Raw genomic sequence first — 25,155 nt, forward strand, 5'->3', positions numbered from 1 at the left:
AAGCATTTTGGATTAGCATAGTGAGAAATAGCCAATCTAAATACCTCAAATAATGTGTCTAACTTATGATATACCTATACAAAATACAAAGTATAAAAGTTCTCTTATCTTACCATATTCATTTTTGAGAGCTTTAGAGCAAATCTACAGACTGTTACATATATGTTTTTCCATAAAAACTTAGCACATTATATAAATTTCATATCCAGTAAAAAAGGATGGACAATCAAATACTTACTTGCACATCTGTTCATATCTGGGGCTCGGTGTCCATAGTACCCTGATGGGCAGGAATGCAGGCACTCTCCATACTGGCGCATCCCTTCTCTTCGAAGGAAAAAGAACAACTTCTGTTGACATCGGCTGCACCCATTGTCCTTTGAACAAGACAAACAACCCTTGCAAATGGGATTGGATACATAACTAGCTGTAACAGAGAAACACAAAACAAAAATATTTGAGTATGAATATGATTAGATGTTTGGTCTATATACCTTCATGCAAAGAAAGAAGTTTCAGATCATATACCCAAGAGGAGAAACTGCTACTGCCCAGTTTCTAAACCAATATAAATTTGTTTTCTAAATACTCATCTTTATTCCCACAGATACTTGTAGCTCTCACCCCTTATCAAAGACACTTCTTTTTGCAACAGCTCGAGACTATTAGAGAGATATCCCCTACTCAAAATATGGGGACTATGTGACTGTGGAGTGAGAAGCCCAAACTGATACATGTGCAAGGTAACCCCTAAACTTAAGGCTCAGGGAAAATCATGAAAGATGGAGAAGAACTATTCTGAGAGGCAGATACCAAGGATGCCTGCTGATAGATCATGTCTGCCAGATATGTCAGAGAAAATGCACTGATGGATTTTCAACAATACAGGTGCCTTAATAAGACAAGCAAACTTACACCAGTTGACATACCAGTGCACACAAGAGATTGTACATGGTCCTACCCCAAGATAAGATGTGTAGGTCAATGATTGCAGAGAGGAGGAGAAAAGACTGCCTCCAGGAAAAAAAATCCCACATAGGTTTGACAATTCCAAGAGGTCAGCCCTAGACACACATACATATATGAACAAAGCTAATGGACCCTGTAGGTAATATACACATGGGCACATATACACATATGTGGAACAATAAAAACTAAAGAAAATATCATGAACTCGGGAAAACAGACTCCTATGTAGTTAGAGTGTAGAGAAGGAGGGAAAAAGTGATTTAAATGCAGTGGTCATATATGAAGTTCTCAAAAAGTATATTAAAAAAGAAGTTCCTGCCTTACACACATAGAAATATAAGCATATATCCTCACCCTGGAGAAAAACACATTTAAACTTTAATAGCATGAGAAAAATAAAACAGTTTCATCCCCAGAGCTTAAAAATAAACATTTAAATTTATCATGAACACAAGACTTGAATGGAATCTAAAACTAACCTTTCAAAGTTGCTTCATTATTGATTAGAAACAGCAATAAATTAAATTTTAAGTAAACAAGCACTTGCTATAACTTTAAGTTTCTACTTCCAAGAGTATAGGGCAAAAAAAGAGAAACCAAGTAACAGACAAGAATAAATGTATAAAATATTAGCAGGAAAAAAAGAAGTCAAATGTCTATGAACGGAATGGACCCACTGCGGGATGTTCACACTATGAATTCAAATGAACAGTGAAAATAAAACCTTAGAGAATTATAGGAAAGGCAGGCCTGAGGGAGACAGCAACAGAGGGATAAGAATAAACGGAAGGCATTATGTACATGTATAAAGAGCATATTAAATAAAAACTGCAATAAAGAAAGAATTTTAGAACACAAAAATTTTCAAAGCACAGCCACAAGAGGAACAAAATTAATACACTGTATATTGGTCAAAGAATCAAAACAGAAAGGAAAAAGGAATGTTCTGGAAAATGAGCAAAGAAGCTCCATGGAATAGAAATAAGAAGATGAAGGTTGACAGCTGACCTAGCAAAAGTTCTGTGTAGAGTTTGTTTCAATGAACTACTGTAACAAATATCACAGTGTAGTTTAAGTGACAGGAACTAGCTGCACTGGCTGACTATCATGGCCCCAGGTATTTGAGCAGAGCTCACTTCTTCTCAAGATAATTCTTTCTTCCTTAGTCCTGCTCTTGGTGGCTCCAGGCATTTCCTGGTTCAGCAACTGCAATCTCTTAGTATTCTGTTTGTTGGCTGCTCAAGTACCACCATGCCTATTTTTTCTGTCTTTTTTAAATATTCTAGTAAATAGATGTCCACCTCTATGATATTTTCACCTTTTCTTTTATTTTTTTTTCTTTTTATTGAAAAATAATCATTTTTTCTCACATAATATATCCTTTTATGGTTTCCTGTCCTCTACTCCTCCCAGTTCTATATATATTAAGACAAGATATCATTTTATAGCCATGGCTGACCTAGACCTCACATGTGCACCTGCTTCTACCTTCCAAGTGCTAAGATTAAAAGGGTGTGCCTACAAGACCAGCTTCACTTTGCTTATTTAATAAACAATAGAAATACTCTATTTAGGAGATAAGCTGAGTATAAGGATAAGATGTAGAAATATGACCAAAATTCAATACAGCATCATAAAATTTGTTATTCCTAATTAAAAACGGTAGTTTAAGATACAAAAGATTCTCTGTGTACATGCTATAAAATTTGGAAACTTCACAAACTGGTATTGAATCTTTCATTTACTTATTTTGGGTTTTTTTTTTTTTGTTACATTTAAAATGTTATTCTCCTTCATGTTTTCCCCTCCACAAACCACAAACCTTCCTACCCCTTCCTGCTCCCCCTGCCTCTATGGGTGTGCTCCCCACCCACCAACCCACTCCTTCCTCACCTCCCTAGCATTCCCCTACACTGGGGCATTGAGACTCCACAGGACCAAGGGCCTCCCCTCCCATTGATGCCAGGTAAGGCAATCTGCTCCCTATGTAGCTAGAACCATGGGTCCCTCCATGTGTACTTTTGGGCTAGTGGTTTAGTCCCTGGGAGCTCTGGAGGTCTGGTTAGTTGATATTGTTCCTGGGAGTAGCCACTAAAAAGTCCCAAATGCCAGGAAAGCAAGAGACTCCCAGGACTCAACAGGGATGACATTAATTGCAATATCCAACAAAGGGGAGAGAACCTACAGAGATCATATGCAGAGATACGCATGGCCCATGGCTGAGGGATAGGGCTACCCACCCACCTCAAAAATATTAACCCAGAATTGCTCCTGTCTAATGCAGGGACAAAGAGTGGAGCAGAGACTGAAGGAAAGGCCATCCAGAGGCTACCTCACCTAGGGATCCATCCCATCTGCTAACACCAAACCCAGGCACTATTGCTGATGCCAAGAAGTGCTTGCTGGAAGAACCTGGTATAGACAGACAGGAACTTATATCTGCCAGGGCCTTACCAATACAGATGTGGATGCTCACATACAACCATCAGACTGAGCATGGGGACCCCAACAGACAGCTAAGGAGAAGGACTGGAGGAGCTGAATGGGTTTGCAAACCCCATAGGAAGAATCTTTTACTTTAAAAGGATATTCTTGGGAGTAACTGGGACCAGCAGGACTCAAGCACACAGGAAGTCCACCAGCCCAGTGGCTTGGGTTGCTTCTGTTCTGTTTGGGCTAGCCAGTGCCCTGAGCAGACCTAGGGTACAAGCTCCCACAACACCCAGAGGAAGCTCCACTTCCAGGTGTTCTAACAAGCCCAGGATCACAAGATAACAGAGACAGCTTGACTCTGAGGAGATCTGACACAACCAGGACCATAGGAAAGACAGGTTCCAGTCAGATTTAGCAAGGGCAGGTAGCACTAGAGATAACCAGATGGCAGGGGAGAAGCATAAGAAAATAAACAACACAAACCAAGGTTACTTGGCATCAACAGAACCCAATTCTCCCACCATAGCAAGTCCTAGACACACCATCACACCGGAAAAGCAAGATTCAGATCTAAAATCACTTATCATGATGATGATACAGGACTTTAAGAAAGACATGAATAGCACCATCAAAGAAATTCAGGACACAGGTAAACAGCTAGAAGCCCTTAAAGAGGAAACGCAAAAATCCCTTAAAGAACCACAGGAAAACACAATCAAACAGGTGAAGGAAATGAGCAAAACCATCCAGAATCTAAAAATGGAAATAGAAACAATAAAGAAATCAGAAAGAGACACAACTCTGGAGATACAAAACCTAGGAAAGAAATCAGGAGTTATAGATGCAAGCATCACCAACAGAATACAAGAGATAGAAGAGAGAATCTCAGGGGCAGAAGACACCATAGAAAACATTGACACAACAGTCAAAGAAAATGCAAAAAGCAAAAGATCCTAACTCAAAACGTCCAGGAAATCCAGGACAAAATGAGAAGGCCAAACCCAAGGATAATAGGCATATAAGAGAGTGAAGATTCCCAATGTAATGGGAAGAAAACTTCCCTAACCTAAAGAAAGAGATGCCCATGAACATACATACAAGAAGCCTACAGAACTCCAAGTAGACTGGGCCAGAAAAGAAATTCCTCCTGCCATATAATAATCAAAACACCAAATGCACTGAACAAAGAAAGAATTTTAAAAGCAGTAAGGGAAAAAGGTCAAATAACATATAAAGGAAGGCCTATCATAATTGCACCAGACTTCTCACCAGAGACTATGAAAGCTAGAAGATCCTGGGCAGATGTCATACAGACCCTACAACAATACAAATGCCAGCCCAGGCTACTATACCCAACAAAACTCTCAATTACCATAGGTGGAGAAAAGAAGATATTCCATGACACAACCAAATTTATACAATATCTTTCCACAAATCCAGCCCTACAAAGGATAATGGATGGAAAAACCAACATAAGGAGTAAAACTACACCCTAGAAGAAGCAAGAAAGTAATCTTTCAACAAATCCACACAAACCTAATTCCACTTCTTCTTATAACAAACACAACAGGAAGAAACAATTACTTTTTCTTAATATGTTAATATAAAAATTAATATTACCAACATATCCTAATCGATTGAAATCCAAAAATATGAGGAATTAGAAATTTGTTGACTGATCCAATGGTCTCCCTAAAATTTGGTAATTGGAGAAATGAGGTCCAGTATTTTACAATTCATATACAATTTCAGCTTGTTTGTATATGACAGTGTTGCTGTGCACAACATAATAGTCTTGAAATCTTGCTTCTCTTATCTCAGCCTCTCTATTAGTAGGATTGCCTATTTCATGTTTTTACACTATACTATGGTTTTCAGAACAGCTTACATATTTCAAAAGTTTATACAGCCAAAAGAAACACAGACGATTAACTTGGGAGGTGGCCTGTAAGAGAACAACAAAGAGTGAGACGGAATGTGTTGCTTGAGGTTTGTAACTATTGTATCAAGTTTGAAGAAGAGGTCTTTATAAGTTACTCATTCTCTGAGATGAATGCTTTTCAAAATATCACAGCCAATGAAACAGATATTTACCCTCACCTAATGTCTGTGCCACCCTCCAAGCTGAACCATTGTTCATTGAAAGTTAGTGAATGACTTTATGGATAGACCATCTTAATACACTCACCATTTCTTAAATGAATGTAACCTGTTCTCTGTGGGCTGAGAATAAAGCACTCACTCAAGTCAAACAGTTTAGACCATAGCAGGAAATCTGTATCCAAAAATTGTGGCTACAATTCATTACTTGGCACAGCAGAACTGTCAACTCTCAGCTTAGCTATGATGGAGGTAAAATCCTTTGGTGATGTGAGATTGAAGTACAGCCTTATTACAATGAAATTCAATGTCTAAAAATTGTTCTTATTTTAGACTTGTACCACAGTAAGAGCCAGATTTTAAGCTCTACTAAATACAAAACAAACAAACAAACAAACAAATAAAAAGACTATATATTTATGTTCATTTAAGAAAATACTAGTAGTGATGTATGTGTATTAAACATATTAACTGTATTAAATATATATTAACTGTATATTTAATACAGTTAATATGTTTGGAGTTAAAATTTATATTGAGAAAAACATGTATTTTCAGTATTGCTATAGACAAACAACTACGTAAGACTGTTAAATTGAGTGTTGTTTTATATCAATAACTTTTATAATACTCAGTTTTATTGTTATAGTATTTTATAAATTTTAAAGAATATGACAAAAAAGTTATTGTAAGTAATGAAGGGGGCATCTCTGGGAGAAATTGGGGTACAAAAGGGAAACAAGAGTGTGATTTAATTCTATTTACTTAAAATATGTTTTTAAATGTTAACAAATTCAGATAAATTGAAATCATGTATCTTTTCTCATCATAATGCAATAAAACTTAAATCAATAAAAAAATTAAAAAATAAATAAGAGGCCATCCCACTGCTGAACAGTCCTAAGAAATGCATCTGAGCAGATACACAACACAGTGCACTGGGCCCAGGGTACCATCCCTTCACTTAGCGTGACTCAGATTCCAGGACTCTCAGAGCTCTGTCCCATGGACATTCTCTTTCTTACAAAACTATGCATTGCAAATCATTTTCAAGTAATTGCCTTAATTCTGTAAATCTGGAATGGTAAGAAGCAAGCACAGATTGGCTAGAGATAATAGGCCATGTTTTTAGCTATTGGGTGAATGTTTCTCCAGGTGTTCCTCCATGTTCATGTACATACATACAATATATGATTCATAAGCTTTCATAAATGTGATAATATGGTATATGATAGAGCATGTTTTTCCTCTAAGCATACCAAAGCAATGATCCAGATCAATGTCTGATTTCCTGGAAGTAGCTTTAACTGCTGCCTCTACTTAACCCAAACCACTCAGTTATCTAAGAGAATACTCTTTCTGAAGACCATAATCATTTCTGTCCATCAACTTAAAACCTCCTCTTATAATTTCTGTAATCTGGCAGATTTAAACAATTAACATAACTAGGGAATCCTTCTCTCAGTCTAGATCTTATATCTTTATAACCCCCAACCGCATGTGCACGCACATGCGCACGCACACACACGCAGGCACGCGCACACACACAGTCATGCACACACATACTGAATTCTCTTAGAGCAATAATTATATGAGCCATACTAAATCTAAATGCTCTCTTTACTTTTCGTAACTGCAACAGCTTGGGTTGCTAAGTTTGTTTTCCTTCTCATATTCTAAGATAATCTTACAACATCTGCTACCCACTTGATTCCACTCTTTATTCTTAGAGGAGTTCTGCTAATCTCTTTACTAGGGACTTTATTCTCTTTTGAAAATTTATAGAGCTCAATTCTGGGCTCCTTCACCCTGAATTACATTGTAAAGTGAATTTCCTCACTTATATAATCTCTATAGTATTTCTGCTACATAGCAACCCAACTAGAAATTGTGATTTTTTTTTTTAATAAAGCAGTTCCATACAGCTTCTCTACCTTCCCAGTTACCTTCAGAAAAAGATTTTACTTGAATATTGTTGTTGGTGTCCTGGGCAAGTGTGAGTTTCAACAAACAGAACTAGCTGGATATGTCTGTGTAAGAAAAAACAGTAATACTTACAGTAATAGAGCAAATGATAAGAGTGTAGATAGCTGGGCAAGAGAAACAAGGATGAAATGAAAAGCTGTGATGGAATAGAAAAACTGACTGGGAATAGGCCAGCTCTCTCTTTTTCAGAGTTGTCCACAAAGAGTGTACATCTAAAGCCCCAGCCCTGTGAATTGGCATTTAGAACTCTTGTCTAAACAACTAGGAAACTAGAACAGGAACAGGAGCTGCTGGCAGATGCTGCATCCAGAGCCCAGCATAGATCCCCCTGCACCCAGTGCTGCCTGTCCCCTGCTCTTGGAGTTAATTACAGATTTGCAAAAGGTTATTCAAATCATAAAGCTAGCTTTGAAGAGAGAGGAGAATTTGTAAGGTTTATACTCACGGAAGAATGTTTAAGGGGGCTTTCTATCCCACAGTGATCACAAACTCAAGGGCAGCTGTACTTGCTTTGAGTTCAAAGGTCAAACCAAGAGCACTTTATCATCATAAACCATACTCCATAGTAAGAAGTACAGAGAAAAGGGAATTACAAAACCAAGGGAATCAACACAAATTAAAGGCTTTTTTTTGTTTTGCATTTATGTATCAAAAGACTACTTTAATCTTGACCACAAAGATCTCAGAGTCAACAAATTTTGCCCTACACTTATTTTTTAAAAGGTATTCTTAAAACTGTTACAAAACATTGCTTCGGTTACTTGAACCTTGACAGACTTAAGCAATAAAAGTGAATTAGGGAATGAATGCCATAGTCGATATCTTCCCATCTGTACAACCTGACCCATGAGGAATGCTTGTAAAGCAGGAGTGATGTACCACACCCAAACCTAAGTGATCTCATAAGACTTCCTCCAGGCATGGGTTTCTAGTACTGTTCAGTACCAAAGAACAAGAGCAAAGTGAGTTTTGCCAGTTGAACCTCTTGTCCCAATCCTCCAGCAGACTTTTCAGTTTAACTGACCTTCATTTCATATTAATTATCTCCGAAGACTTCTCTGTATGGTAAATTAATACTCCAAGAGTGATTCAACTGGAATATTTTCACCAATTGTGTATGGTAACTACCTTAACTCTGTATCCAAACACAGGCAAAACAGAAACTTAGACATGACTATTCTATCAAGGTCATAAGTCAAATGATTCTGCCTATTTCTGTGAGATTTAATTCAAGTGTGCAGGTGGATAAACAGTTCTTAATTCTCAGCTTTGATGACCATGTTTATTTGGTTTTTTCCTGTAAGCTTCAACTTCTCCAACCTCAAAGCCTGCTGAGATCCAGAGCCTTGTACTTCCAACCAAAACATGGTCCCAAATCTAGACCCACCCAAGACTGGAAAGATGAAACTCCTCACGTGAAATATGGAGAACAATGAAAAGGGCAATGGTGATTCTGCATGAGGCCAGCCACATCTCCTGGATATGCTTGGATCAAGGAGCAATACCACATTGCCAGTACTTGTATCACGAAAAATGACAGCATCCTTAGAACTTGATCATAATTCTGTCTATCCAATTGGGTTCCTTTGAAATTGTAAACCAAGTATGGTCTTTTTAAAAATTAATCTGGATGTTTAAGTTTGATCATGTGTTAAGTATATCCAGCTATACACATTTTTATCTCATATGTTGACCAGCCATCTGTTTCCAATGTTCCTAAGACTTTTTAAAAGTGCCCCCCTGTTTCTGGAGTTAGCCCCCACCAAAGGAGATGAGTACTAAGTTGCTTCTAAGTACAAGCATCTATTTTTTTTTTTTTTACAAAAGGAAGAATGTCTATTTCTGAAAATAGGGGGACTCAACAATAATAGGCTGTTAACCCCTTAACATCACTCCTCATTTGCTCATTAAATACTATTCTATTGTGAGTTACACAGATTTTTAAACTAAAATGTCAGTGGCACTTTATTACTGGAACTAATCATAAAATTTCTAATGTGCATACTTATCCAAAAGTCCAAAGTGCATAGTAAAAATAAGCAAATTTGTGGCACCAGCAATTTGAATGGGATCTAATACAACTCAATCTGTGATCTGTGCCCAGATGCTTTCTGTAAGGCCTTGACAACAAGGCTATGGAAATCCAGCATTTCAGTACACCAACACACTCAATGAAGCAACCAAGGCGGTCAATCAGTGAGTCAAAAAACATTTGTTTAAAACCCTTAACTCTTATATGGATACTTTTCTGGTTTGCATGAAACTAATCGTTCCATAAAATATCATCATAAATCATGGAATGCAATCAGTATGAAAACAAATCTTATCTACCGTTTGTTCACAAGTCATCATAGACAAGACTGAAAAATACCTGAAATTTGAAATGTTATTAAAATTTAGATATACACTACTAAATGTCATCCATTATAGCTTTACAATAGAAAATAAACATTAATTTGATATAGAAAATTGAACATAATAATCAAGGGTAAATTTTGTGCAAAAAAAAAAAATCCCAAGATTTTTGAACTTCTAAAGTTATATAATATTTTCAAGATTTCTCTTCATTTCTCATCACAAGTTTGTCAACAATATTTTTCTAAATAAGACTTACACAAGATAGGGTCCAAGTGTTACAAGGGAAGTAGGTATAAATCTCCATCTCTAATCCAGCATCTATCTCAAACTGATAAATACTAGCCAAGGAAAAATTAAGTTTCTCCCACAGAGTCTTACTTTTACAGAGCACACTTTTAAGGGCAGGCCCCATGCTCAGCAGTAGATGGTCAACACAAAAGGAACTCAGTGGGTTTTTAACATTACAAGCTTTTTGTTTATATATTATCACTTCCATTTTTATGGGCTTATGGGATTTCTATGTGTGCAAATGTGTGTCTTTGCATCTATGTATTTCTTGTGATTTTCTTTGACAGCTTTTGTTTGTTTGCTTGCTTTGTTCTATTCTGATTTGTTTGTTTTAATTTTTCTTCTTATTTTTTAAATGCCCACTTGTTTTCTAATAAGAGTTCTAATAAGGTATGAGTTTTGGGCAGTTGCAGAGGTGGAGGAGATCTGGGAGAAGTTGTAGGAAGAGAACATTATACCCAGTAAAAACTGTATGAAAATATCCATTTTAATAAAATGAATAAATTAAGGAAAAACAAACAACAAAGTGAAATAAGATTTAGTAAGCTGTGACTTCACACTCAAGCAGTACCTTTGAGAAATACTCACTACTTAGCTAGAAATGTTATTATTTAATAATTCTATCATGTACACCAGAATTATGTCAGTTAGTAATAAAAACTTGCATATCTGCTTATATCTAAAAGTATTCATTAGAAAAAGAATATTTCTAAAATATTTACACTCCCAAAATATGAAACTCTTTTATAGAAATGAATGTTTCTTTTTCTCATTTTTATTTTGATTTCGGAAGAATCATGCTCTGGAGCCCGAAATGAACACTTGACTTGAACCACTAAGAACTAAGTCACGCACATTTTGGCAAAGTCATCCCAGTTGGGTCCTGGGAGTCTCTCGCTTCCCTGGTATCTAAAACTCTCCATGAAGGAAATATAGAACTCCGAGAGACCACCTCCAGTAGATAGGCATGGCCCCCAGTAGTGGGATGGGACCACCCACCCATCTCAAAGTTCTTGTATTCCTGTCCAAAGAAAAGACATGGACACAAATGGAGCAGAGACTAAAGGAAGGGTCGTCCGGAGACCACCCCACCTGGGGATCCATCCTGTCTGCAGACACCAAACCCTAACACTTTGCTGTTGCCAAGAGGTGCTTGCTGACAGGAATCTAGTGTTTATATTTCTTGGGAGGTTCTGCCAGCAACTGACCAAAACATATGTAGATGCTTTGAGCAAACCATCAGACTGAGCTCGGGGACTCTAGTGAGGAACCTCGTGGAAGAACTGGAGGAACAGAGAGGCATTGCAAACCCAAAGGTAGAACTATGTCAACTGGCCAAACCACACAGTGCTTCCAGGGTCTAGACCACCAACCAAGGAAGTACAGGGAGGGATCCATGACTCTGGATATATTTGTAACAGAGGATGGCCTTGTCTGACATAAATGGGAGGGGAGGCCTTTGCTCCTGTGGAGGTTTGATGCCCCAGTGTAGGGAGATGCTGGAGTGGTAGGTAGGGAGAGTGGGGGGTGAGTGGGGAGTACCCTCATAGAGGCAAAGGGGGAGGAAAGGGAAGATGTGGGAGGGATTTGTGGAGGGGTAACCAGGAAGCAGGATATCATTGGAAATGTAAACAAATATAATGATTAATAATAAATTAAAATAGTTTTTTAAAAAAAGGACTAAGTCACAGGAAAGTGCTACCACACCCTGCTCTGAAATCAATACTCTGAGTTAACTATAACCTTTTGCTTCTAACAAAACATATGTCATCATAGAATAATTTAATATTAGAATGTAGATTTTAAATTATGAAGAGATTTAAGAGTCACAAATCTATTTAAACACATGAAGTGCTAATATCTTCCCAAACATAAAGTACTATAATTGTAAGTCCCTAATTACTCCCCAAAGCCAGCAAAACTTCAGCCATAAGCTTCATAAACTGGTACTATGGGAAAACATTTACAGCCATGATTAATTACAGCCACAGGATGGTTCACTGCCTGGAGTCTTTTTTAAATACGGTTCAGGGAAAAAGAGAGTCTGCAAGAAGCATATGCCACTAATGCTTAGTACAAGTCAGCTAAGATGTCCCAAGAAACTCTGAACACTCATCTGTCTGTGGGTCTACAAAAGACAGAGGGGCAAAATGAAGATGTCGCCTTACACGGGGGCATTGCTTATGGGCAGAGCAGACCTGTCCAGGATGTGATAAACACATTCTCTTTCTAACATAACAAATAACAGACTTCATTAATATTCAAGACAAGCTGCAAGACTGGAAGAAATAGAACGACTATACCAATGGTTTTCAAAGCAAAAATAACTTTGGTAAACTCATTCCACCAAAAACTGAAGCAAAGGGGAGCTGCATGCATTGTTGTCAGGAGCCACAGAAACTTGAAGGAGCATCCAATATGCACATAGTGCACAATGCAAAGCACAATGTATACACATCTACATTCACAATGATTAGCTTTAATTGTCAACTTGACATAACTTAGAATCACCTGGGAAGATACATTCAATGTGGCATTGTCTCCATTGGACATTTCCATTTAAGAGTATCTTATTTAAGATATTTGATAGATAAAGACACTGCTCACTGTGGGCAGGCACCATTCCCTAGATGGGTATGAACTATAAAGGAGTGAAAAAATTAAGCTAAGCACAAACAAGCAAGCAAGTGAACATACATGGATTCATTATTCTCTGCTCTTGACTGTGGATGTAATGAGATGAGCTACTTAAGTTGCTACCTTAACTTTGTGTCATGATCGATTGGGCTCTAGAATATAAGCAAAATAACCCCTTTTCTCTTTTCTCTCCCAAGTTGCCTTTTGTTGGGATGCTGTATCACAGCAATAGGAATGAAATTGAAAAATACAGATAGACAGATAGATGGGAGAGAGGGAGGAAGGGAGGGAGAAAGGAAGGGAGAGAAAGAGGGAGGGAAGGAGGGAGAGGAGGGAGGGAGAGGGAAAGACAGGGAGGGGGAGGGAGGGAAGGAGGGAGAGAGAAGGAGGGAGAGAGAGGGAAGGAGGAAGAGAGGGAGGGAGAGGGAGGGAGAGGGAGGGAGGGAGGTAGAGAGAGGGAAAGAGAGAGGAGATAGGGAGAGGGAGAGAGAGGAAGAGAGATAGGGAGAGGGAGGGAGAAGGAGGAAGAGAGGGAGGGAGGGAGAGAGAGAGGACATAGGGAGAGGGAGAGAGAGAGAGAGAGAGAGAGAGAGAGAGAGGGAGAGAGGAGATAGGGAGAGAGAGCAGGAAAGAGAGGGAAGAGAAGAACAATCAGCCACCAACAACATAAGATCTTCAGCTGCAAGTACCCATAGCATTTAATTATTAAGTAAAGAAACATAATGGCTGAGTTGGTTGCTCTTTTTTTTTTTTCAAAAAAAAAAAAGGTTTGGAAAATGGTCCTTCTTTTCAAAACAAAGCAAGAATCCTATCATATGCTCTATAAAACAAGCCACCTGCTGGGATCCACACAAACATAATTTACTCCATGAAACTGTTCTAATGCCAAAAGAAAATTTTAAAGTTAGAATGCGTGAGACCCTCTAAGCCATGGTTAGAAACTGCTGTGCTATACAAATTACTCATGCTTAAACTTGGCTTAGGCTTTAACAACATACTTAAAAGACCCATGACAAAATATAGGCACAGTGCTGTGCTCATGGTAACCCCACCACAAGCAGATCTAAATATATACATTTGTGAAGATTGTGAAACCACCACTTTCACATGGTTGTGTTGTTTATACAAAAAGATAATCTATTTACTTAAATAGAAAATAAATGCTCACAAACCCAAATTTTTGTTCCATAAAACATTTAAATACTTCTTACTTGAACACTATGCGAAAAGAGTTTTGCATTCTTACTAAGTACTGAAACATATGTGTCAGTGTCTGGCCCGTATAACTGCCACTATGCAAAAGCTTCCTTTCTACCTATGCCAAGATTAAACTAATTTAAAAGGAAGGAGGGGATGTCATACTCTATTCACCAACTCTACATAGGCCACCTACTTTCTAGAAAACAATGTAGTTGTTAACTCCTGCTTACATCATCTTAACTTTTAAAGCAATAAATGGAAAACAAAGTGAATGGCCTACTTCATGTCAACCATAAAGCCCACCAAAACCAACTGTGGAGTCTCTGTGATCTAGACGAAGAAACTTCCACAGTGCACAACACTGAGATTTTGGAGTAAGAATGGACACAACCTTGCAAGCTCTATTTTGCTTGAAGACAATAAAATTGTTTAACTTTATGAAAAAATACTAACACTGAAGTTTAGCAAAGATTATCATGCAGTAGTGGTTATGGTTATAACTTTCACTTTTATACAATCACTTTTATACGATAGTGTGTTCCTGTGCATATCCAATGTGGGCCATCATTTCCACCACAAATGTGCACCTGTGCACACAAGCATCAAACTCATTCACTATAATATCTCCTGACTTACAAAGATCTTGTTTTCAATTTTCAAACCAATGTCCTATATTATCTATTTATGAGAGCATTTTAATATGCTTTAGTTGATGGATATGCTAACTTCACATTAATCTATACCTGATGCCTGCCCCAAGTGAAATTTATTCTAAGATGATTCTGTAAATTTGGATGAAGAAAAAGAAGAATGTCAAACAGAACAGAAACACAAACCCAGAGTTTCCACTGAAGAACATGCTATGTGACAGAAGAGCAACATTTCTTGGACTTCTTGAGAACATATGTATCATTCAGAATCTCCAGGCATCCGAGTAAATAAACAAAATAAGAATGCCTTCTGAGGTCATACAGCTTGAATCTCGCCCTCACCTTTTATTTCAAAAGAAGCCATGTTTTTTGTTTCCCCACTAAGCAAAACATATACAGTATCTAGAAAGAAAAGGCATTAAAACAGTGAAATTGTTTAAACATCTCCAACCAACACTTCCAAATAAAATTGTTGTTACATCAAAGAGGATAATGGGGAAACTGAGTTACATCAAAGAAGATAATGGGGAAACTGAGTTACAGGTTTCTTCTGGCAGAAGTTAAAGAGAAATCTCCAAAACTATAAATGAAAAGTCTTTAAACTGTTTGGTCAGATAGCAAAAAGCCAGCACTTTTTAAGCAGGGAGCTCTACTTGACAAGTTCAAAGAAAACAAAAATCACCCTCAAACCATGCAATTTCCTGCAAATGAGCCACTCTCTTCACTGTCTTTGAAGACAGAGCCCATTCTGGCTAAGGGGCCTTTGAAGTCATTCAGAAAGCATACCTATGTAATTAAAAAGCCTTGGAACCCCATTCAAATAACCCAAACTGGACTTTAAGGATGAACCAAAGAGAGAAGTGTGGACAGATTTGGGAGTTAAGTTGCTCACTAACCTGACTCTCTTCTATTCCCTCCCTTGAACACTGAAAGTAAAAAGCACAGATGTGTATGTGCATATATGCATTAATTGGAAACTGTTAATAGTATTTGATGACTCTCAAAAAGGATTCTTACACATGAATTTGAATAGACATATGAAACAATACAAATACATAAGACAGCAAAATGTATATTCAAATATATTTATATTTATATATGTTATCCTAAATCATACGTATATGTTCAAACATTAGGTCCTTTATATCAAGTTTTCAGGATTCAATAAATATTTTCAAAAACATTTGCCTTTCAAACTTACTTGATTATCATTTTCTAACATACTGTCTGTATCAATTATTCTAATACTATCCTTTGTAGTCATTGATATCTTTTTTCTAGTTAGAATCTCACTCTATATAATACATTGTGTCAGGTTTTCCTGTCTTTTTAAATTTCTAATCTGAAACAGTCCTTTCATGAGTATAATACTTTTTTCTTTTTATTATATTTTTTATTTAAAATATTTTTAAATTTAAATTTATTTTGATATTTTCCCCTCCATAAAATCCTTCCAGATCCTATTCCCCTACCTACCAATACAACAACAAAACCAAGAAAACAAAATAAAATAATATCCAAAAAAAGAAACACCAAAAAAGCAAGCAAAACAAAATAAAACAACAAAAAGAAAAACCGCCACCAAACTCTAAATTAAAGTATGCACTCACACACACACACACACACACACACACACACACACACACACACACTTGGGAACCCATCATATGTTGGTCAACTACTCCTGAGCATGAGTCCTGCCCTGGAGTGACTGATATATTCAGTGTAATTCCACTGGAGAAAACTGAGTTATGAACTATGACTGCAAAGCTCAGGAAGGCTGTTTTGTATTTACAGCTAGACTTTCCAAACTAGAGAAGGAATTAGAATATTTACAAAATAAGAAACATAAGGGGAGAAATTAGTGATATTCTAGAGAATACAACATATTTGGTACAATGTCACTGACAAAGTCAAATATTTAAATAAACAAATGTAAAAAGATATACTCAGGAGGAGAAAAAAATAGAATAATCTTAAAACAAATGCAGGCCAAAGGCAAGTTTCCTGAGCCATATAAGAAATTTTATGATGGCATGCACAATAGTGTCTGGGTTTGGTGATTGAATATGGGAAGGATCCCCAGGTGGGGCAGTCTCTGGATTGTCCTTCCTTCAGTCTCTGCTCCACACTTTGTCTCTGCAACTCCCTCCATGTGTATTTTGTTCCCCTTTCTAAGAAGGATCGAAGTATCCACACTTCTTGTCTTTCTTCTTGAGTTTCTCCTGGTTTGTGGATTGCATCTTGGTATTCCGAGCTTCTGGGCTAATATCCACTTATCAGTGAGCACATATCATGTAAGTTTTTTTTGTGATTGGGTTACCTCACTCAAAGATGATATTTCCCTAAGAATTTCATAAATTCATTGTTTTTAATAGCTGGGTAGTACTCCATTGTGTAAATATACCACATTTTCTGTATCCATTCCTCATGGGTTCTTTCCAGCTTCTGGCTATTATAAATAAAGCTGCTATGAACATAGTGGAGCATGTGTCCTTATTACATGTTGGAGCATCTTCTGGGTATATGCCCAGGAGTGGTATTGCTGGGTTCTCTGGTAACACTATGTCCAATTTTCTGAGGAACTCCAGACTGATTTCCAGAGTGGTTGTACCAGCTTGCAATCCCACCAGCAATGAAGGAGTGTTCCTCTTTCTCCACAACCTCTCCAGCATCTGCTGTCACCTGAGTTTTTAATCCTAAACATTCTGACTGATGTGAGGTGGAATCTCAGAGTTATTTTGATTTGCATTTCTCCGTTGACTAAGGATGTTGAACAGTTCTTTAGGTGTTTCTCAGCTATTCGGTATTCCTCAGTTGGGAATTCTTTGTTTAGGTCTGTACCCCATTTTTAATAGGGTTATTTGGTTCTCTGGGATCTAACTTCTTGAGTTTTTTGTATATATTGGATATTAGCCCTCTATCAGATGTAGGATTGGTAAAGATCTTTTCCCAATATGTTGGTTGCCAGTTTGTCCTATTGACAAAAAAATAGATGTTTTGTCAACAGACACTTGCAAATATTTTGTCATACAGTCTTCAACTGCATTTTCATGGATGAAGAATTTGGCATCATGGAAATCATTTTCTTACTCTTTATTCTTTTCATTCTCACTAACAGTGCCCTGGGAATAACAGATTTCCAAAAGGGGTGCAGCAAATGGGGAAAAGTAACAGTCAGTAAACACTGATTATAAGGAGTTTGGTTTTTATCCAATACAAGACAGAATTCTTACACTGATCCACAGAGGCCAGTATGTATGCAGACACACATGCTCACACATACACACACACACACACACACACACAGGACAATAAATAGAATTAGCTGCTTTCTGGGGGAATTGGTTCATTATCATGTTGCACACACAGTTGAGCTACTACAAAGTCTCATTTTTATTTTACTTGTACCATATAGAAATATGATCAATAAAAATTCTCAATTTCTTGCTCATTCTCAAAAAGGAATATGACGTGCCCACATTCCTGCTTAAGTCATCAGCTAGAGCCGAGTAGCAGTGACTTGTATTCAAACTCATGTATTTAACACAGAGTCTATCTCTGTATGCGTGGAGCGAACCTCACTCACAAAACTGAGCAGCTGTTCTGGCCTCTGGGAAGCACCATCCACATTTGGGCAACACAGCAAAGTTCATGCTGTCTTCAACAACTTTTCACCGACATCCGAATAAGTCACTCACAAGAACCCCTGAGTCATCTTATAAACCACTGCAAATGTACTCAATGTAAATTAATTGTTAATCCATAACATGATGGTTTTTTAACTGGAACTTAGTAGAACTGGCATAAAAAGAACAGATGTTATCATATAAATAGTATTAATAAAAACCAAATTAAATTCACATATGAAACTAGGATAAGCACATGTAAATGTTTCTTAATTTTATAGCCATGTCAAACAAATATACTATGCACAATGCTTGCAATTTTTTAAGTTTATGTTCATAGAGTAAAAGTTTATTAGTGGGATATGTGACAAAGTCATATAACTGGAAAAAAGGTAAAGCCATGAAAAGAAAATCAACAAATTGGAAATGTTGTATCATACAACAAACAACAAACTTTTATTGAGGATATCTGAAAACCTAGCAAAAAGAAACAGAAAAGTTTAAATAATCAAATATGCTGTTGAAAAGATACTCATGGAGATGTATTTGAACCTGACTATCGACAAAGGATAAATCAAAATAGAAAACCATCGCCATCCTATCTTGAGCATAGAATATTGATTCTTTGAGAAATACTGGATTTGGCACTGAGGACAGAGAATCACAAGATCTAGGTCAGACTGGGTAACATAATGAGACCTTGTCTTATTTTTTAAGTGAACATTAACCTTTATGTCTCCATTGTCCCCCTTTAACCATGGATGGGAGGGCAGAAGAGGAGGGAGAATATGGGGAGGGATAACTAAAACTAAAGGCCTTCTGAATAAGCTAAAGGAAACCTGTTCTATAGAAGCTTCCTAAACCACTGGTCCCCAATGGAGGAGTTAGAGAAAGGACTGGAGAAACTGAAAGGGTTTGCAACACTCTAGGAAGAACAACAGTATCAACCAACAGACCCACCCCCCCAGAGCTCCCAGGGACTAAACCACCAAACAAAGAGTACAAATGGAGCAACCCATGGCTCCAGCTGCATATGTAGTACAGGATGGCCTTGTTGGATATCAATGGGAGGAGAGGCCCTTGGTCCTATGAAAGCTCAATGTCCCAGTGTAGGTGAATGCCAGGGTGGGGAGGAAGGAGTGGGCGGGTGGGTAGGTGGGGTAGTACCCTCATAGAAGCAGGGGGAGGGGAAGGCGGTTTCCAGAGAGGAAACAGGAAAGGGGATAACATTTGAAATATAAATAAATAAAATATCCAAAAAAATAGAAAAGGAAAAAAAGAGAAATATGTACTTAGATAAATCTTTGTATTTTTAAATTACATATACATTTCTCCTTATATATCTCACTATTAGTTCATATAAAATATAAACCAGTATTCAGAATAGTATCTAATATATGACTGATAACTCTACAAAGCATTACTGAATAAAAAGTTGAATAGACAATATAGCCACCAACATGATTTTTATGTCTTTATGATCAGGAAAGTTTAACCATAGAACTCACCCAGGAGAGATGTAAAATGTTTATTTCAAACCCATTTAGTACACTGAAGAAGAAAAAGAAATTGTGCTTCCATGTTCCAAATATACTGAATGTTCTTTTCTAGCTGTGTGTGTGGTTAGGTTGAACAATGACTACATTAAGTTCTCCATGAAGCACCTACATTGTCCCAAAGCCGCTCTGTCCTGGACATAATGCATATGATTCCTCTGCATGCCGTACAGTATGTGAAACTAGGGGGAAAGAACAGAGAGTAAGGGCAGAGGGGTTCCTGAACTTACTACTTGTATTCTATCTCTGTCATATTGTAATTCCTAAAGTATGTAATGAAGTTTGGGAGAATTGTATGAAAATTGGTCAATTAAAGGGAGAAATATATTAGAATTAAATAAAACATTATAATTGGCTAAAAAAGAAGCTTCATAATATATATATATACTATGTATAAAATATTATATATACAATAATATTATATATATATACAATAATTTTAATGTAATAGCCTACAATGATGGGATAATCACCAGAAAATCTGCCTGACGAGATATTCCCACTGGCACAATAGTGACATGAATGTTACACAAGTATCCAACCACTTTATGATTGCATATAAGGCTCACTTCATGAGATAAACCTTGCACTGTTAATAAAGCCAAGAATCCATGGATAGATGGGCAATACATCTTGAAAGAGAACTTTGCATTGTCATTCTGCTAAAGGAATATAGAATGAAAATTACTGCTGATGATTTATTTCTATGCCCAATTATAACAACTATTATTAGTTTATCTCTCAACCCTCATCAGAGAAGCTTCAGCTTATAGTAGATATCAATGAACACATAGACCATCAACTGGCCAATATGAAGGGAATTAAGATACTATGGAGTTATCAACCATAAATGGGAGAGTCATATCGCATGTCTCCCCACAAGGCTCTAGTATGTTCACAGAAGAGTGAGTAGAAAGATTGTAAGAGCCAGAAGTGAATAACTTTAAGAAAATATTTTCAAAGCATAACAGGACATAAGTGGCACATATGAACTCATAACAGTTTTAACAACATACACAAAGCCTGTATAAGATCAAGCCAGACAAAATCCAGCATCAGAAGGTGGAGGAGGGAGATGTTGATGCTCATGAAACCATACCACTAGCTGAGGAGCTACTGGCATCTGACAGCTTCTTAAAGAGGTAGAGTTGGTTTCCTTCACTTATGTCACCTGTAATATGCTAACTCCTACAGAGAGGGCCCCATTGTCAAGAGTATCTGGGCAACACAACTAGACTAAATTGGAAAAAACAAACAAACAAACCTCAAGTTGGATACATAGGTGAGAATGGAGAATAGAGAGTTGAATCCAGTAGTCAGAGGATGAAAATGCTTACAAGATGCTGTCAATTCTCAAAAAAAAATAAAATAAAATAAAATAATTTTTTAAAAAAATAAAGAAGATAAACTTAAGAACTTGGCTCTCTGCAAGTACAACAGAACATCAGTAATAGTCTCAGGGTTTGGTGCCTGGACCTGGAGGGGAGGCAACATTTGCGATGTAAATAAAGTAATTAATTAATTAAATAAATATTTAAGGAGGCAAAAGGGGAAATGGGGGTCTCAAATACCTATCCTGGTAATATAAATCTTCTAGAATAGAACTTCGCAATATTGAATTTTCTGCCTAACCCAATGTCACTTCCAAGAATCTAGCTGAAAAAAATAATTAATTGTATAAATGCACAAATAAATTCAACTTAGATTATAGAATTTGTTTAAACAGCCAGCTAAGTACCTACTGTACATCTACAAAATACTTTATACCTAATAACTATTGATATTGACTACAAATAGCCACTGATTGATTATAATAACAGTGTTAATATGTATAGAAGGTGTTTATATAAAAGATTTAGATGATTATAAAATAGTATATATTCCTATTTTTCTTTATTTAAAAAAGTAGACATATCATATATGACATGATATTTTGAAATATTAACTGAGAGAGTTTTTTTCTTTTACTTCATTCAGCCCTTGGTCTTTTTTACACTCAAATACACAAGTGAAATTCGCTGGCTTAGAGAAGAGTGCTCAAAGAAAGTAAGACAGATGCTCAAATTTTGAGTTTCCAAACAGAATTTTAAAATCTTGGAACAAACAATGCTCTGATTTTTTTTTTCCTTTAATTTCCCTGCACTGTAAGACACTTGGCTTTGAGTATTAAAACCAGAAAGTCAAGACTCAGCACAATAAATGTTCTCATAGGTAAACATGGAAAGGTATCTATCAGAACAAATTACCTATTTTGGCAGGATAAAGATGTTGAGGGAAAGAATTGGAAAGACAGGTTAAATAGGTCCTTCCAAGGAGACATAGTTTCTCACCTTATAGAAATGGTAAAATTGTAATCTATATCCTGCTGATGAGTTTAAGAATCTCAAAACAAGAGACACACCATAATAGCACCCACCAGGAGTATTCCTTCTCTTGAGACTCAAACTGATAGCTCAGGAGAGAAGGGAGGGAGACCTCCAGGCAAAGAAGACTTGAGGTGGCCTCTCTAGCCGGAAGCAGTACAGGAGGCCATCCAAAATGTGTCTATAATGAACTGAGAGAACACAGGCTAGAGACAACCACAGAGCCAGGGCAGAAATATGGAACCTGCAGGGTGAGCAGAGCCTCCACTCACATATGTGCTGCTATGCAATGACAAGCACTAGGTAAGGAAGCGGACAGATAAGCAATGCCAGTCAAAGCAGAAAGAGGAGCATCCCAGGACTCTGGCCCTCTATGGCCTTCCCTCCCTGAACATGATGGACTCCTTAGGGTAAAAGTGAGAGGGATAGAACAAAGGTCAGGCTCACCCAGAAGTGAGATGGAAAAACAGTTATTTGGAACAATTTACTAAAATTAATTTTCCACTAAGAAATTTTTCTCTAATCCTTGAGATAGAAACCAACTTCAAGTATGGAAAATAAAGTGACTATTTGCAGCACCGAGCAAGGACATTGGGTAGGGAATATCTACCTTTTACAGATATGCAGGGAATTGCTATACATTATACATATATTATTGTGTCATATCATTATTACATTATAATAACTATAATTAATATTAGAATTAATTTATACAGAATATATTATATAATATGTAAAATATACTTAATGTTATAATTATTGTGCTATACATTATACATACATACATACATACATACATACATATATTATTGTCTCAATAATATTGCTGCAAGTTTTTGTTGTTGTTGTTGTTTTTATAGTAACATCTTGCAGGGACCCACATTACTTTTGGTTAATAAAACCAGTTCCAGTGTTCAAAAAGAAATTAATAATTATTCTATCAAAATAAAGAAACTCAGGAATAATTATATTACCAAAGTAATTTTGATAACAAAGTACTCATCATGCCTCTCCAGTCCTTTGTCCTTGCTTTAAGTTGTCCAGAATTTCAAATGCAGAATTAATTTAAAACAAAGCAGAAAAAAATTCACCTCATCAGTGATTTCCCTGAAAGAACAAAGCAGGGCATATGTAGTTTAACTGGCATGTGCTAATGGCACTTACTGAACACAGCAAGGAAATAGCTGTGAAGTGAAGAGTTACTGTCTCTTTAAAGAAAACATAAAATCCTAATTTGCTTAAAATACACAGGAACCCAAAGATCTTAATAACCTTAATTACAACTCCCTCCAAGTAGAACATTCATAAGCCCTAAATCCCTTTGCTCATTTTTACTGCCAGCAATTAGGCAAAGTATACAGAGCTGGAATCCTGTGTGTTTGAGTTTAACGGTATCTAGAAACATTTGTGTCACTTAAGCCTATGTTTGCTCATTTTTTAATACAGTGAAAATACTTATAGAGAGAAAGAGGTGGTCAGGAGTGAGAGGGAGAGAAAAACTGAGAGTCAGAATAGGTAGGAACAAATTTATAAGCTAATTCAATATTCAAATAAACAATACTTAGTTCTTGTTCATATAATTTGCTTTCATTATTCCTGTGCCCTTCCAATAACATGTGGAGTAGGAAATCTGAAGCCAAGATTGATTGTATAAACTGTGGTACTAAATTAGGAGGGATACTTTTAAGTCTTGCTATGCAAAGTGTGGTCCTCTACCCTGCAGCATCAACATCATCCAAAAGCTGCATCTTGGGCCTATCTTCCATGCAATTAAGGAAGATCCCAACTAGATTCCAGCATACCGCCTCACATTCCAAAGAAAGAATAGGTAAAACAAGCCATTGTTCCCGAGAAGCCTAATATATATACATTATTATATATATATGTGTATATATATATATAAAATATATATGTGTGTGTGTATATATATACACATATCATGTATCACAAAAATCAAGCCATAATAACTGAAGAAGAGATTTTCTAATGCATAATCTGAAAAAGGAAATTGAAGTTATGTACAAGAGAAACTGAAAGTTCTTTTCCTTGAGATAATTAATAGACTCTATCCAATCCCCAAATCAAAAAACGCCCAGATGGGGAATTACTACTGTAGTCGAATATTGTCTATATAATAAATACTTCCCCTAGAAATCTGAAAAAAAATGAGCTTTGAAAGTACCCTATCTAAAGGAGAACTTATTAACAAAGACAAAGAAATATAAAAGTTAAGCTCCTCTGGTTTTTATCCATCAAAACTTATAACTCTCATATTGAGATTTACTCTAAATTTACAATATCTGAATAACTGGCTCATATCTGAAACTAATGATCCATCTACAATGGGTCAAACTTCACAAGTGTTCCCATCTTGGGTTCTGATGATGTCTCTTGAGGCACATGCTGTAGAGAACCTTACTGTCAACCTCAAAGGTTAAGAGAATGTCCAAATATTCATCTTTGTAATATACCATCACTAGTCTTCACATAGTTAAATCATTTTTGATGTTATTTGTATTTTTCAACCCTACTTCCTCTTAAGTAACCAGTTCGGTAAGTTTATGACCTTTGAGGAAGGTGATGATTTTTAATCTAGGGCTAGCTACATCTTGGACTACACTGTGCATATCACCCATTGCATCAAACTGTCAAAATGAAATGATCACATATCTCCATAGCACCCTCTACACAGGTCTCTCTCACCTCTATTTTTTACTCCATGGACAGACGCCTTTTAGCCTAACCATTTTAAAATCCTTCTTTCTATGTTTCTTACTGGCATTCTGTATCTTTCTAGGGCATTATCGGTCCACTAGGCATTCTTTTTATTCGTTCAAATGTAATAGAATTATTCTGTATTAAATTTAAAGAATCATTTCCAGCACCTCATAATCCTTAAGAGTCAATAATATGTTACCAGCATACTAGAAACCTAACTAAATGAAACGTGTATTGGGGCTTTTTGGCTTTCTGCATTCACTGGCTT

General features: G+C 36.6%; 1 protein-coding gene across 2 annotated transcripts in view; it reads right to left on the reverse strand.

The window, feature by feature from the left end:
• The window catches only part of Rspo2 (R-spondin 2), a 147,993-nt gene that overhangs the window by 73,330 nt on the left and 49,508 nt on the right, over positions 1 to 25,155 (reverse strand). For both annotated transcript variants that reach the window (XM_031359185.1, XM_031359184.1), the window contains exon 3: positions 239 to 427. In XM_031359185.1, the coding sequence (XP_031215045.1) occupies positions 239 to 427 (189 nt within the window). The remainder of the gene's footprint in view (positions 1 to 238; positions 428 to 25,155) is intronic.

The sequence above is a fragment of the Mastomys coucha genome, unplaced genomic scaffold (assembly GCF_008632895.1).
Source record: "Mastomys coucha isolate ucsf_1 unplaced genomic scaffold, UCSF_Mcou_1 pScaffold7, whole genome shotgun sequence".
NCBI classification, from domain to species: domain Eukaryota; kingdom Metazoa; phylum Chordata; class Mammalia; order Rodentia; family Muridae; genus Mastomys; species Mastomys coucha.